The sequence below is a fragment of the Solea senegalensis genome, linkage group LG5 (assembly GCF_019176455.1).
Source record: "Solea senegalensis isolate Sse05_10M linkage group LG5, IFAPA_SoseM_1, whole genome shotgun sequence".
Classification (NCBI taxonomy): Eukaryota; Metazoa; Chordata; class Actinopteri; order Pleuronectiformes; family Soleidae; genus Solea; species Solea senegalensis.
In genome coordinates, this window is record NC_058025.1 from 10355772 (window position 1) to 10371937 (window position 16166).

Consider the following 16166-nt stretch of genomic DNA (forward strand, 5'->3'; position numbering starts at 1 on the left):
TAAATACTCTCACACTTGACCTTTATCGAATTGTTTAGGCTTAATTACCATTACCATAATATTGAGGAAGACAAAATGTAAAGCAATATCTTCACATGTAAAAGAGAACCATAAAACCCTCCATAAAACATACATTTTTATTCTTATTTTAATTGTATTAGTTCATTACACAAAGCACATTTTACATGTAGTGTATCACAAAGCTGTGATTATATCTAACTTAATATTCATATTCATATTTTAAAATCAAATACATAAAGATACCTGCAATACACATCATGTAAATTTACACTACAAAGACAGTTGTTGTCATCACTTCACTGAAGGGGACGGACAGCCACTGGGACCTGCTGTGGACGGGAAACCCAGGATATGACCCGTAAATGTCTCCACTGATATCTCACATGGGATCACGGACTCCAAAGTATATTCTAAATCTCCACCTTCACATACAGACACACACATGAAAAGTTTTGTGTTTTTATTTTTTTTTGTGAATTTTTGTGAAGTATCAGGTTACATACCATCAGATGTATGTTCTTCCCCTCTTCCCCCTTCTCCTTCTTCGTTAGGACCTTTTAAAAGTGTAGCAAAACACCCTGCCACCTCTTCCTCTGTCATTGGTTCTCCTGTCAAAGACAGCATCAAAATTATGACTGAGGAAGCTTTTCTGTGTTGTATGTCATTGCTTTGTAAAGATGCTGTATATGGATGCCCACACTCTTTTCTTTATTTCTAATGTGGTATGTGCTTGTGTCATTTACAAATGTTGAATTATTCAAAGATATTGTAGCAGTGCCGTGTAGCTGGAGAAAGATGGAGGAGCAGCTGAAATTAGTTTGATAGCTCAACTGAGCTCGGATTTATTCCCTTGCTGCTGCAGCAGCTAACCCCAAGGTTGATGTGTGCCTGTGTGTATGATGTGTTTTTGAGCACTCATCTTAGCTCCGATTCTGTCATCACAACTGCTAATATCACAATGTTGATTTTTCAGTTGAGTTGAGAAGAGTGAACCTGAGAGAACCTGGAGACATCATGGGCTGGATAAGGCTGGTTTGCAGCCCACATCCGGCCCCAGGGCCTTATGTTGCCCATGTGTGTCCTAGCTACTCTTGTAGAATGGTTCACTAGTAGTTTACAGTCACTCATAGCAACACAGTCTCTCTCGTCTACAGCTTCTCAACTACTGCTGCGAACTAACCCTCCCCAGCCAATTACCCTCTATGATGGACACCTCCCTCAACAACACAGTGAAACACAGATGGGAACAATACCTAGTGTTTACACACAATTCTGTCAATGAGACGTATATGGCCGTGTATATATTGATGCAGCTGAAACCAAACACTAAGACCGAAGAGGCAGCAGCGTACCTCGATCCTGTATGAGTTCCAGCAGCTCATGTCTTTGCAGAACTGGCCGCCCTGTACTGTCATGTGTACCAAGGACATGGAAATCTTGAACAAGCTCATCTCTGGAGATGCCAAAGGCTGGCCGATGGTTGACATACAGCTTAATGAACTCGTCGAGGTCAATGGCGGCCACATATTTTCCGGTTTCAGCATACTGACTGAACTTGACCTCATTTTGCATGTCTTCTATCTGGTAAAAATGAAATAGGAATCTGCAGATCTGAGGTGTAAAGCTACATTTGTTGCAATGTTTTCTTTGTCAGATATTATCACATCTATTGTACCTCTTGCTCTGTCGGGAAGTAAGCCAGTGCTCTCATTAGAGAAGGAACCTCTGACAGTGGGATTTTGGTTGATACTTGACGTTTCTCCATTGAGTCAGTGCCTTGATGACGGATTTGGCAGAAAAAGAAAAAGTCCTCAATGTCCTAAAAACAGAAACAGTAAGAATTTATATTTAAAGGGGTTTAAGAAATAACTGAGTAATCAAAGTCAAAGGCCTTAGCTTTGTTTATAATCCAGTGTTGTGCTAATACTTTATGAACAATTCTTTCTTAAAAAAAACAAAACAAATGACAGCTGATAAGAAACTGGAAATGTAGGTTTGTCCTTCAAACGTGACAAGCACAGTGGATCATTTTCCGGGTGAGATGCTTTCACATCGGCAGGAGAGTCTCTGGAGGATCCAAACCCCTGGCTTGAGCTCGCAGGAAGCAGGAAACTTTCACTCACTGTGGATCCTCTGGAGTCTCTCCTGCTCTATTCTCACAAACTCACATGGACTTTAACTGGAAATTATGTTTGGAAGCTTGTAAAAAAAAAGCGAGGAAGAAGGCAGTGATGCAACAGTACAGATACTAATTGCTGTAAATCATCTCTTAAGTGACCTTTGTGGATTTTCGTCTTTGTACATGTTCAGCACTTTTTGACAATCTCTGGACAATTTCCAGGTTTGAGTGTGTTTCTGAAAACAGCTCAATCTAAATGGTTGTAAATATGCAATCAAGGAAGAATCAGAGCTGTTCCCCTAACGCTCAGCAGTCATAAAGTACAAGGTAAATGTTTAACTTACCTTGTAGAAAGTGCCATCTCCACCTCCCTCTAGAAGAGTGTAAAATGGTACCAGGCCCTTTCCTCCCAGTGAGGCTGCAGTCTCCAGGGCACTGCAGTCACAACAACGAAACATTATCTGACTGCTAATGCATTTCAAATGATTTTCACATTGATTCTATTATAGCTCACTTTAAACTAATCTCCCATGAGAGGACAGTGCAATCAGAGCCTCCTGCAGTAAAAACATATCGGCCATCATAGGAGCAGGTAAAAGCAGACACTCCTGTTGGATGGCAAATTAAAGCATTGCACTTGTAGGGGTTTCCATCTAGAGGCAGCATCTGGAGACCCACCTGTGAGGAATAGAACACACTCTTAGTGGTAAATATCAATTGTGTGAATTTACAACATTTTGTATGACAGCATGATTCGATTTGAGGAGAGCTCAGGTAAAATTTTTATTAGCAAGGCCCCTGCTCAGTTCAGCCATTTTACCTTTTTATTCTCTTCTACTTATTCAAGTGCGACTGCTATCTATTTTATTTTTGTGTTCCTTCATGTAGTCCAACATCTCTTAAAGATAAAGGTCACTTGAGCACAAGAGTTGAGATTTTCTTTTTTCCACAAGGAGCCACATTTCTCTTTTTACAAAACAGATGAATTAAAACATTAATCGGCGTAAAAGAATATAGAAAATACTAATTTTAAAATAAAGGATATAAATATAAGGATGAAGAACAGTGGTTCAATCTGGGATGGTAATGGAAATGGTAGTGTTTAAAGCCAGAAATATTCTTGTGTTGTACTGAGAACATTAAGAACACTGTTTAAAATATTGTGTAAATATTTGGTGATGGGATAAAGTAGTTGATAAACTTGTTGAGTTGTGTGTAATGGGAATGGTGCAGGAACATACAAGTTTATACTTCTGCCTACTCCTATTCAAACATATGACGAGAAGGAAATGTAATATAGGAATCTATATTTTTAAAAACATGCTGGATGAAAATAATAGTAAACTATTTAAAATAAAAAGTGCAGCACTGACCATGTCGCCTGTGATGTATGCCAGGTAATATGAGTTTGTCTCAGGTTCTGTAGACTTGGGAAGTACCATCACTTGCTTGATGGAGGAGCCGTATGTTGGGCCAAGGATAGTCTTTCTGTGTTTGTATATATAACATTACCAGTTACTTTTTGGCGTGACAACAGATAAATACAGAAAATACAGAACACAGAAGTGGCAGACCTGCACATCTTGGTTGTGCTATTGAAAAGCTTCATCTTATACTGGTCTGAGGCAGTGAGAAGAAACTGCTCTGTCGTCAGCGGAGGATACCAAGTCATGCACGTTGGCACGGCACTCTGCTCAATGCGCTCTGAGCTTAAGATGACAAGCTGGTTTACATCACTTTTTTCCAAGTCATACTCCACCTATTCACACAAGAGCAGCAGAGAGGTTTTAAAAAAACACCAAAGTCATCCACAGTCCTACAATTTTTTACTAAACAGACTAACCAGGCGCCGGTCCATTCCCAGGGATAACAATCTGGGTTGGGTGCTGTCCAGGTGAACCCCAAAAAGAAGGTTTTTGATAGGCTTATAATGGGAGCGGTATCTGCCCAGATATGTCCAGTGAGGTAAAGAACCTTCATCAGTCTGCAAGTGGTATACTGTCACTGCTTTTCCAGCATCCTACAACAGTCAACAGGAAAATAAAATCTACACGTCATCCTAAAGAAAAATAGTATACATTTGCAATCTATAGTCATATCTACCAAATAATATTGTTAAAATTATTCCTATATTATTACTTTACATTACAGTATGGTAACAGTATGGCAATACCTTTTAATAGGGAATAAATATTATTTCTATACAAATTGCCAAGTAACAGCTTGGTAATGACAATGGAAAATGTGTATAGGACAAATTTTTAATATGGCAAATATCAACTGTGAAGTATTTTCATGTGCATCCATTACACTGTTGGTAGTACATATTCTTACTACTTAGCTATTACTTGATGTTACTCTGTAAATAATATCATTTTCCTGTAATATGATCTCCCTATTACCGATTACCAAGCTAGAAATGTCATTATGGGGCAGCTGTGGTGTTAGAGTATTAGAGTGGGTCATCTTTCAGCCGCAGTAAGGTTGTGGGTTCAATCCCCAGCTCACAGTTTTGTAAATGGGTCTGAAGATGAGTGAATGAAAAAAACATTGCACATAGATGTACTTAATGAATGAGTGAAGGAGTGAGTGGCAAAACTGTAGTGTAAAGCAGCTTTGAAGACTTTTTACAAAATGATTTCCACCATGGTACCATGTTGTTACTCTAGTGTAAATTGTTAACAATGAGGTCAGACATTATATTTGCGGTAATAAGAAAGGACTTTCTCACCGCAGTAGCAAGATACTTTGAGTCTGACGAGAAAGTGATGTGAAGGATGCTGTCGTCGGTGTAATGGAAACATTCCACTGGATCATTCTGCAAAGTGCGGGGGTTCAGTAGGTGAACAGAGCCACTGCCAAAGCCAACCGCCAGGTATAATCCTGTTCAGTGACAAAACACAGAGTGCTTCTTTATATTGGAGAATGGAAAGAAAAGGAAACACATGGTTTAACACATGGATAAAACATCACCTTGAGGGTCATAGGTAACGCATTGAATCTGCCTCTCTGTCTCAAAGACCCTTTTGCAGAGCATTGCATTGTTGTTGTAATCCCACACTTTTAAAATGCCCGAATGATTGCCCATGACCACAGCTGGCTGTTTGGGGTGGCAGGCTACTGCATGAAGAGGGTCACTGTCCTCATGCAGCAGCATCTGAGAGACGCCTTTCAGTGTATTCACGTGAACGACCGTGGACCTGGCTGTGGACACGACAAAGTTTCTGCAGAAGAAACAAACAAACAAATAGATATCAATTGATGTGTACAGATGGACCCCAGGTGGTGCTCGAGCATCTCCCCTTTTACTCTCTTATAAGTATAATGTTTTTTCTTAGATTATGTATCTTTTAATTCAACATTCTCTGTTTTATACCCTAACTTGCTGAGTACGCTTATTAAAATCTGCATTAGTGAATGTTTATGGTTTAGACTGAGAACATCATACTATTTTACTATGCACCTGAAAATGAATGGTTTTGTTTCCAGTGTGCAGTCCTCCAGACATCCTTCTGTGCATTCTTTGGAGAAGGAAATGGAAACAATCGGATCCAGGTTGAATTTACTGTACCACGTGAGGAGGAGGAATTCTTCATTATAGAACTTGATATGCCCTTGAGTGTCACCCGTTACAAAACAGCTGTGATATGAAAAGGCATGCATAGAAAAGAGATTAGAGACCAATAAATAAAAGAAGCCATTGATGATAAATATTTCTGGACCTGAGTACCTGTCAGTTACTGTGAGAACAGTGATTGGATCCTTCTGAAGTGGAATGAGCTTGATTCTGTCTTGAGGGAGACACTGGTTTGCAGCTAGGTCTTCCATCACATTCCACACAACAAGGCCCCCTGCTGTAGTGGCTCTGAGAACCTGAGGCTCTTTCCAGTGAAACACAGACTGACTGTGAAACCTGCCAGCCATGCTGACAGTCTGTGAAACATCAGAGGACATGTGTTTTCAGACATGGACTCCAGTCTCTGTGTTCACATGAACTCACACAGATATTACAGGTCCAGTGAGTAAGCATTATTAGTGACATTTAATATTGACACTGCAGACTGCAGCCTTATCCACATTAAAACTGAGGTTTTTTCTTTTTTGTTCTGAAGAAAATTTTTGTAAACATGACATTGTTTCAAGAAATGTCTTCATTCGCATTCTAGTGACTAATCAGTCCTGATTTTAGCCACTCTGCTGGGTGTGGCCAAAGACCTGTTTTAACGTGCTTCAATGAATGGATGTCCATGCGCACTTGGTCTTTGGGTTGGATTGTAGCTGTAACGCTGCCACCGAAACATAGAAGAACACATGAAGAAACTCCAAACTCAAAAAGAAGAATGATGTCTGGCGAGGTGGGACTATGGCATCATCGTTTCCCCAAAGTTACGTTTTGGTTGTACACACAAAAATGCAAAAAATAGCATTTTAGAGCTCCCAAAATGCCAGCTCTGTGTGGATAAAAACCTGATGAACCTGAAAACTGTTGCTGATTTTCCTAAACTCCCTCTTATGTGTAAGGACCCTGAACAGAGGACTCCCCCCACCCCCCTTCCCAATTGCCTCAAGGAACTACAGTGGCCTTCACATACCAGAAAGGATGCAAACACTGTCACAACATTTTCTCTCCACTCGCCCACACTGTCCTGTCATTTCCACCTTCTTCATTAGTTTATACATCCGATGTATGTTTTTTATTTATTTACTTATTTAACCTATGTTTATGCAGGACATATCCATTGGGATTAATAATCTATTTTCCAAGGATGTCCTATGCAGTGCTGTTCTTTTTTTTTTCATAGTAAACTTATTGTGGGGATCTTGCAGGAGATTAGATCTGTGATTCCCAAAGTGTGAGAATCTCCAGTGCGTGTCTGAAAGCAGCTGAAGTCTGCGTTAATACAGAAGCATCCCAACAAACGCAGAGATAAACAAATAAAATGGTAAATTATATCTCAAAATGCTATAGTAAGACAAACTTTCTATTCTGACAATAATCCTTACCTTTGTAAGTTTCAGGGGAACATATTGCAGACTTCCCTGGGCCTGAAAAGCAGAATGTGATTAATTCAATAAATATAAACAACAGTTGTTTGAAAATGAGAAAAACGTTGACTTACTCTGCTGAAAAATAACACCTGGCTTTCACTGCTGGTGAGCAGCTGAGTGCTATTGTTTGGATTAAAAATGATGCTCTCCTGAAAAAAACATTCAACATTTAAATATGTGTTCCTCTAAATAGCTTATTTATGGAGTTAGGGGGTAATCTAAAAAAGAAAGAAAGAGGGAAGACTTACTTGAAAGCCATGTGTAGGATTGAGTTTGGTAAACCACAAAGGCTTTTCTGTTTCATTTGTCCAATCCCAAATAGACACACGCTGTAATCAGATATACTTTATTAATCAAGGAGTACATTTATTCTTTCATATGTCAAACCCTGTATGAAACAATAATCATCTAAGCTGCTTTAGTGTCCTGATAAACAAAAAGATTAACGGTTTATATGCCTTACATGTTTAATACAAATCGTACGACATTCCTAAACCTAAGAAAATATGATGTAGTCATGACATAACATTTAAAACATTTCATTTTAGTGCTTTCACTCAGAATGGTACAAAAGTCTTGATAAATGAGTGAATGTCATGCACTTCATTGTTTGCATTTCTTGTGTTTACTTGACTGTTGCCATTTCACCTGCTGTCTGACTCACTTGAACTTCTTCAGCTCCGAGTGTTACCAGATATTTAGCATCTCTTGAAAATGCCACAGCAAAGACGCCCCCATCTGTGTGGCAGTGGAACAATGTATGCACAGGAATTCTGCAACAATGAGCATACACTTGGTTACCGTTAAGAGCAAAGGTTGATACTTAAAACAAAAATCCCTTAAAAAATGAAGAATCAAGTGCGATACCCAGAATAGGAGTCCCATATGATCACCATGCTTTTTGGCCCCCGGTCTGCAGTCGCAACCCAGCGTCGGTCTTCACTCACACACATGCATGAGATAGGGCTGCAGTGACCCTGGAAACATTACAGTGAAATGTGGTCATATGAACACAGAAAACATGGCTGCCAGTAGGGACACAAGGTTAGGCTAAATCTAGACCGTTGGACAACCTTTTCCATTTGGGAACTGAAATCCATGAACTGCTCATTGCCTCGCACCAAAGTCAATAGAGAAAATCTGGGATATTAGCTCATGTTAACAAAGGAGACGCTGGAAAACAGCTGCCTTGTTCAGTCAGTCTGTGTCACTAACGCTGGACACACACACACATATACAAGATTTTTTACATAGCACCAGTCAGCACTGGTTGGAGACAGTGAAAGTTGGCACAGAATTCTGTTAATGTGTGAAGGTAACAGGCCTGACCCAACCTCAGTCACAGTCAATCAGACATGTTTGAATTTGAGCCGACTCTGGTTTGGTTTGTTTGCCCTTTAAACCAAGCATGTCCAAAGTCTGCAGTTTTATAATGAATTATTTATGGCCCAAGATGAGTCAAACAGAAAATGGGCTTTGGTCACATGTCATCACCATTAATTATCTCACTCTGAATGTGATACAAAGACAGAATTTTTTTAATTTGTCCACTCCTGTGGGGCTTAGATTTGCTTATGTTGCCATTTCAAAAAATTATAATTGTGACAATGAAATTAAAATCATTATAAAACAAAAGACATTAAAAAAAGGTCTGAAGGGACCATTGGCCCCTGGGAATCTTCACATTATCAAATCTGAGTTTGTACATCCCTGCTTTAAACTGTCACTCTCGTAGACGTGTTGCTGTCGCAAGAGTCGACTGCATTCAATTGGTTTGACAAATCATGTAGTCTGTGATCCCTCATCAGTCGTTAAATATGTGATCCTTAGTCTTTATAAGCATAAAACAAATCTGAAACCTGAAACCACTCTGTTAGTGTGTACTGCCAAGTCTTTTTAAAATCAGTAATGACTGTGAAAGTTGTATCCCCAGGTTCAGGTAAAAACAAATGAAGGATTTGAAACACCAAAGTCACAAAATAGCACATTTGAATGTTTTGATGGAGGCAGCAGTGGATCAAAATCACAGATCTTCTCTATGGACTTTTGTGAAACAGTGAGCAGCTTACAAAACAAAACAAACTTCAGTTTACGGTCAGAAAAAGGCTGTCAAGCGACAAAAAAAGAAGCAAATGTATTGAAGGTAGACTTGAGCAGGTGTAGGTTTTAGTTAAGTTTAGTTAGTTTCCTGGGGGCTTGCTGATGAAATTAATAAGATTAATGGAAATATTTTATCCCACAGTCTTGCATGTTGAGCAGAGAGGGACCTCAGAAGACTTTAAATTTCTTATACAGGTATTTGGGAATGGCTGCTCCAACATAATTACTATTAACAAACTGCATGTTCATCACTCACAGGGCTGGCTTTGATATCGTTGTTGTACTAAAAAAATGTTTGCTTTTTACCTGAAGTAAGTGCTGGGTTTGTGATGTGTGATTATAGATGATCCCGATGTGTGCTCCAGCATAGAAAACCACCAGCTGATCGTGGTCTTGCAGACTGAAGACAGAAAGAGCAGGGTTCATCCCAAACACCCTTTCAAGTGACTGGATAGATAGAGAGAGAGAAAAGTTTATGGTTACCTTTTTTATCTTGGAGAACATGACACTTTTGTGACTGCTCCGAGCAGGTGACCACAATTGTGTAAAGAAGACATTCTTACTAGTGCCTGTGTTCTTGTGTGATTCATGGTCTTTGGGAAAAGTGTATCTCTGGTTGCAGTGTAGACCTGAGACGTCTGAGCCATGTTTAGCGTGTCTGTCTCTGTTTCCTCTCCCCCGTCTCCTGTACTCTCTTCAGCTTCATCACTCCTCTTGCATCCACCGTTTTTGTGAAGACAGTCGTGCGTTTGTTGCTTTTCCACCTTGCACTCTGTGAATGGCTTGTGTTCCTCCACAGCATCCACATCTGACATGATGATGTCTACAAAATGTGCCAGACCTTGCAACTTATTCTGCACAGTAACAGCACTAATGCTGAATGTTAAATAACAAACTTTGTACTTTGTATTTGCTCTTGTTGTTCAGCCTAAAATTATCTGCTAACAAAGAGCTTGCCAAGCCTCTTGTTGCCTAGTAACCACTAAACACAAGAAAACATTGGTAATTTCTTTCAAATTAAAAGCACCATTGAGCCACAATATTATCTTGGACAAAACCTTCTTCTTTGTAAAATCACTTAATGATGTGCTACATGTAAGTCTTGTAAATGAAAAATAATATTTTCTAACAAAGAAAAAGGTCATTACATTATGTTTGCAAGTAATCGAAAATATATTAAAGATATTTTTAAATGGCAGTGCAAATGACATTTACAACATAAAGCATGTGCCCTGTGAAAATTGATCTGGTAAATGAAATGTAAAATGAAGGACAAACCTGTAAAACTACATATACCATCAAAGAAAAATGACTAAACTATATAACTAAAATGAAAGTTGTAAAATAGAAACGTTGTTGCGTTATTTTGTTTTAACAGCAGCATAAAGTTCAGAAATAAAGCAATTTGCGAAATACACATGTGTGAGATCTAACTTGTCGTTTCCCTTAGAATTCAATCAAATCAGTGTCACTCTACGGTGCACGTTTTATTCTGAAAACCGGATGCTGTCATCTTAACAGATCCACTAGCTCCGTACTGTTGCATTGCATTTACCGTAACGCCTACAGTAGTAGGGCACTGAAAATGTGTTAGCTTGTTTGACGAGACAAACAAGTGACGAGGAGATTGACCGTGCGGTGTTTCTGTTTCACATCGCCTAACTTTAAGCTTCCATTTCTGAAACACATTTTCACATCTCTAAATCTGTGTAAGTCACACGTCTTTCATTGAAATTTTGAAGTAATACTGTTGTTTTTGTGAGTATTATGAGACATTTGTGACGACGACAGAAAATACTTGTTTTGAGGAGGAAGCGGTTTCATGGCGATTTGACCAGCGGATAGGTGAGGAGCCATGCTAAAGCTAACGATTGTCAACTTTTTCTCAACGTTATTAATTTCCTTTGACAGTGCGGGAGACGAGGTTGAAATGAGTGAAATAGGTTGTCGGCTTCTTTAGCCACTGGACGTTAGCCAACGTTAGCTGTTTGTTCTTATCGCCAATCCCCTCAGGTGACAGTCAGCTGGGCTCGTAATTAGCTGTTAGCCAAACTGTTAACCCTCACAGCGACTTAACAAGGCTTTCTCAGATTTTGAGTCTTTTAATAATGTATATAGCTCAGTATTAGACCAACAGCACATATTTGATGCGCGAAAGTTCCTGATAGACTCTCATTTGGTAAATACTTGGGAGAAAATGCGTTTTTTTGACATGACATGCAGTCCTTCAACAAGCCCTCAACTGTGTTTAGTTTTAATTCAAGTAGTTATGCACATTTGACGATGGAAAAAAGTAGTTGCGTAAACATACAAAGTCCTCTATTCATACAAGGTATTAACATACACATCAGTTGGTGTCTGATGTTCTGACATTATCTGTAATTTTTGTATAAATCTTGATTATACCCAAGATGATGCTTGAGAAAATAATCCACAGATTAATTAATAATTAGTTACACCTCGAGTGATAGAACCCTTTATGTAGTGTTTGGCTACCAGATAAGCGTTGATTTAACTGTGTAGTTATTTTATAGGTTGGTGCTTTTGCCTTCATATGGGATTCAGCAAACAATCTGTCAGATTATGGGCCAAATTTGGTTCGATTAGGCTTTACCAAACATTGACCTTGTAACATTTCAGTCCCAGCAGCCACAATGTTAGATACAAAAGACAGATCGTATTGAATGTTGAATTGAAAGTATAATATATAATATTTTGATCTAACAGGTGGGAGTAGTATAAGAGAGCACTCTACAATGTGGACAGATAAACACAGAGGAATCCGAGTTACCCAGGAGGAGCTTCTCTGCAGGAATGCCTGTGGGTATTATGGAAATCCTGCATGGCATGGCCTTTGCTCCAAGTGCTGGAGAGAGAAAGCTCGTCCAACTGGAGCCCCAAGACAAGACACAAGGTAAAACCGGCACTCCCAGTAACATTTGACCTTATTTTTAACACCAACTGTAAGTGTATTGGTCACAGTTTAACAGTTTAATAATTGTTGATTATGTAAATGACTATTAACAGATTCATTTGCACGAGCACTTAATAATCACCTTGCTTAATAATCACCTTGAGGCAACTTTTGGTTTAAGATGAGTTTAGGTTTGGAAGTTTAAATTTGTCATTTTTTTTGTAGACCAAAGAATGATGGAATTCCTGTCACCTTCTCCAAGTTTGAGGAGAAGAAAAACATTGAGAAAGGTCATCGAATTAACACAATGAGGAGACTGTTCTGGGGAAGCCCATCATCTCCAAAACGCCAAGGTAGACTATCACAGTGGAAATTTGAATTTGCGAAAATGTCAAGAAATGTCTCCAGCACATTATTCTTGTGTACATACAGTATATGTGTCGTCTTCATTAACCAAGAGGTATGGATATCGTTGCAGATTTCCTGAATCGATTCTATTCTGATTAGGGTTGATTATTTACTATTACTTATTATTTTTATATATTTATATAGATTATTTTACATTACTAAATGAATCGTCAACTGTTTTGATAATTAAGTCATTGGTTTGAGTGTTTTTTCAATAATTAAAACAAGCTTTCTGATTTTTCAGCTTCTTAAATGTGAATATTTTCTTTTTGCTCCATATAACAAATAAATCATCGTCAACTTAATAAATTTGGTTTGTGAACAAAACAAGACATTTGAGAACATCATTTCCAGGTTTGGTAAATACTGATCAACATTTTCTGAGGTTTGATCAGTTCTTATTCTGACTCACAAGATCCAATTAAATTTTCAATTTGATACAATTCAATATAATTTAATTTCGAGATATTTCATTTTCCGTACAATTTATAACTTGGTTAAATAAGACATTTTCATAGAACTAACACTGCAAATTGTATAAATTGTGGATCTCCTTAATTTGCATTATTAAAAATATTAACGTTTAAAATTGACCCCAAAGTAGTTTTTTTAATATTATCACACAGTACAACTCTACAGTAAGTTCATAGGTGATGATTCAAATTCTAACATACAATTTTACAAAACAAACAAAACTGTCTGTGTCGGTTTTACAACTTGTCACTTCATTTATTTATCTGGAGTAACATCTACTCTTCCTTCTACCAGAGTCATCTGAAGACCATACAAAAGCATTGAAAGCGTTCCAGAGCCTTGAGCCTGGAGACTTTGCCAGTTTCCTAAAAGTACTTCGCAGTCCTCCTTCCCAGCGCTTGCAGTCTCAGTGCACAGCTTTTCTCAACACAGTGGAAGCTTATCATGTAATTATCAATTCAAAATATTAACATTACACTTGCATTGCTTTTGTAAAATGCTGTTTTTTGAACATATGCTTTCATAATTTTTTCAGGATCTGCCAGTACAGAAACAGTCTGACCTTGTGCAGGATTTCTACATGTCTTTTGCTGAACATTTTAGCAGTGAGTAGACATTAGAGCAACACTTTTTGGGCTGTTGATTGTTTTTGTTTTTTTTAAATACTCTGGGGTAAAACAAACAGTTTGTTTTTCAATCTTTTAGGTTTTTCTGAGGCTCATGTCACTCAGATAATGGAGCATGTGGAGAAGTTAACGATGACACGGTTGCACAAATGGGTCTTCTGCCATGACAGCTGTGATGATGAACAGAAGGACCTGCTTCTCCAGAGAAGAATACGGTTAGCATAATACAGGTCTTAATCATGTTGTATTTGATTTAAAACCTCCAACCTACAATGACTGTAAGACATTTATATTCTTTTCTTTTCAGCTCCTTAAACTGGGTTACACCGCAGATGCTGGACGTACCTTTTCCTGACAAAAGCACCACAGTCACAACTGATCCATTCCTGCCTGCTATAACGGGTGATTCACCAAGTGTAAAAAACATATCCTGCATCTCATTATGTTCTCAGTCAAAAAGCTTCAAAACCGCTACAAACCATACCACACTGAACTGTACTATGATACACATTCAATGTAATGTTATGAAAGACAGTGTTATATGTCAGAAACAACTGAATGGTATAAAATGCTTTCTTTAATATTTTTTTCCTGTCTAACATGTTTTTTAACAGCCATAATTGAAATGGATGCTAAACGAGCACCACAGGACAAACTTGCCTGTGTGTCCAAATGCAGTCATCATGTCTTTGAGGCCCTCTCCATCTCGAACAGTGAACCTGCCAATGCTGACGACTTCCTGTCAGGACTGATTTACGTGGTGCTGAAGGCAAACCCACCCCGCTTACACTCCAATGTGCAGTACGTGATTCGGTTTGGCCTCCCTCACAGTCTGATGGCAGGAGAGAGCGGCTACTATTTCACAAATCTGGTAATTTGATTCATCCATCATCATATGCCACAGGAGGCTGTGAAGTAACATTAGTTGATCAAGTGTGTCCTCTCATTTTTAGTCTTGTGCTGTGGCCTTCATTGAAAAGCTGGATGGACCTGCACTAAACCTGAGTCCAGAAGAGTTTGAGGGCTACATGCTGAATCAGCGCACTCCTGCTGTGGGAGAGAAGAGGCAGAAGACTGCCAGTGAAACACAACAGCTACTGGAAGAGCTAAAAGGCAGACAGGAAAAGCTGGACAAGGGGATGGATACTCTCAACATACAGCTACAAAACTGGGTGCAGACAGTTCATTCACAACTGGATGAGGCGACGTCACAGTTTGCTCGGGTACAGAAGGAGATAATGTCTCAGGCTGACGTCTCACATGGTTCGTCATCCTCGTCCCAAGATGCGTCACCCCAAGGGGATGACAAAAACCAGTTTCTGCAGGTGCTCACAGATCAACATGCCGGTCTGAAGGATACAGACTGTTAGCAACATTAACCAACACCTCATGTGGCACTTGATTCTTTTTTTTTTTTTTTAAATCATTAGCACTAACTTATGTAGGATGTGAAACAAACATTTATATTCTAAGGCCACATTTGCACAGATTACAGTTTTAGGAAGTTTAATATTGTTAAACTTTTTGCATTCTGTATCACGGGGCTCAATGAAGATTTTATTGTCTATAATTAAAATAATTGACTATAAAGATAATTGTATTCTGTTCCAGGATGAAGGAAATTAAAATACATTACAGTTTTAAGTAAACACTCAGGTACATATCATATCTGCTAAGATTTTAAAGGTGTGTATTCAATTACCACTTGTTTCTAATAGTGTTCACCAATGTGCCTTTATGTAAACTGCTGTGAAGTGAAGGTTTGCTCCATGAAAAAAATGTGAGATGGGCGGACCACTACAAGCTTGACTAAACGGTTTCCACCTGTGTCACTATTCTCATATTGTCTGCACTGTTTTGTTCAGAAAATGAAAAAGAAAGGAAAAAAACCCTGCTGCAAAACAATGTGATGCAAGAGTGGCAAATATACTGTATGTACTTTTTTACAGTTAAGTAATGAGTAATGAAGGGGTTGTTCTGATTAATGTTGTATTAAAGTTGATTTGCACAATTAAATGGTGTGGGTTTAAATGTTTGGGAAGTGGTTTGGATCAAATCTGGTTTTCAATTTATTTGTTTTTTTTAACGTTTAATGTATTTGGTTGGATTTTAACATCATCAATTAAAAAAAATATATTGAAGCGACATATTAAAAGCGGGTACAATCTTGTTTTTTCAGCCAGTTCTTACACATTACAGTAAAAGTTTTGAATTTTTTTATCAGTTTTATTTCATGTATTCTTTGTTCAAAGTCATCAAAGGACTCATGAAATAATAGAAACATTAGAAAAGTCTTATAAGGAAAAAAAGATTTGAACTCTCTTCAAAGAACCAGGTGGAGTCAGTTAACTCGATCATGTTATGCAAATCCAAGTCCAGACCGGACGCGTTACCATGTTCTAGAAAGGACCGTCAAACCCAACCGGTAGGGGGCAGCAGTGCGCATTTGCAGAGT

General features: G+C 38.5%; 2 protein-coding genes across 3 annotated transcripts; one reads left to right on the forward strand and one right to left on the reverse strand.

Moving 5' to 3' along the window:
• Positions 1-119: 119 nt before the first annotated feature.
• On the reverse strand, positions 120-10296 carry cfap251 (cilia and flagella associated protein 251). The gene is made up of 20 exons (XM_044025368.1): positions 9853-10296; positions 9596-9736; positions 8057-8166; positions 7854-7962; positions 7438-7518; positions 7261-7338; positions 7145-7186; positions 5871-6073; positions 5604-5780; positions 5114-5364; positions 4872-5023; positions 3984-4160; positions 3715-3899; positions 3514-3628; positions 2655-2818; positions 2485-2575; positions 1697-1840; positions 1374-1602; positions 525-629; positions 120-443 (listed from the first exon to the last, which is right to left on the reverse strand). The coding sequence occupies exons 1-20, from the start codon at positions 10102-10104 to the stop codon at positions 313-315; spliced, it is 2937 nt and encodes a 978-aa protein (XP_043881303.1). The 5' UTR covers positions 10105-10296; the 3' UTR covers positions 120-312.
• A 555-nt stretch (positions 10297-10851) lies between these two features.
• On the forward strand, positions 10852-15727 carry LOC122769384 (rab5 GDP/GTP exchange factor-like). Of its 2 annotated transcripts, none has more exons than XM_044025897.1 (9): positions 10852-11134; positions 12017-12203; positions 12429-12556; positions 13380-13531; positions 13621-13690; positions 13791-13926; positions 14019-14113; positions 14326-14582; positions 14665-15727. In XM_044025897.1, exons 2-9 carry the CDS (start codon positions 12046-12048, stop codon positions 15079-15081), a joined length of 1413 nt encoding a protein of 470 aa, XP_043881832.1. In that variant the 5' UTR covers positions 10852-11134; positions 12017-12045; the 3' UTR covers positions 15082-15727. The 2 variants fall into 2 exon arrangements, with proteins under 2 accessions (XP_043881832.1, XP_043881830.1); XM_044025895.1 differs by having other exon boundaries at positions 10852-10998.
• Positions 15728-16166: the final 439 nt, after the last annotated feature.

Bases quoted from the DNA above. Each gene is read 5' to 3' on its own strand.
- LOC122769384 (XM_044025897.1), top strand. From the start codon at position 12,046: ATGTGGACAGATAAACACAGAGGAATCCGAGTTACCCAGGAGGAGCTT. The intron at 13,532-13,620 runs GTAATTATCAAT...TAATTTTTTCAG, and splicing joins ACACAGTGGAAGCTTATCAT to GATCTGCCAGTACAGAAACA. The intron at 13,927-14,018 runs GTTAGCATAATA...TTTTCTTTTCAG, and splicing joins CTTCTCCAGAGAAGAATACG to CTCCTTAAACTGGGTTACAC.
- cfap251 (XM_044025368.1), bottom strand. From the start codon at position 10,104: ATGTCAGATGTGGATGCTGTGGAGGAACACAAGCCATTCACAGAGTGC. The intron at 8,167-9,595 runs GTAAAAAGCAAA...TAATGTTTCCAG, and splicing joins AAACCCAGCACTTACTTCAG to GGTCACTGCAGCCCTATCTC. The intron at 630-1,373 runs GTACGCTGCTGC...TGTCTTTGACAG, and splicing joins GGAACTCATACAGGATCGAG to GAGAACCAATGACAGAGGAA.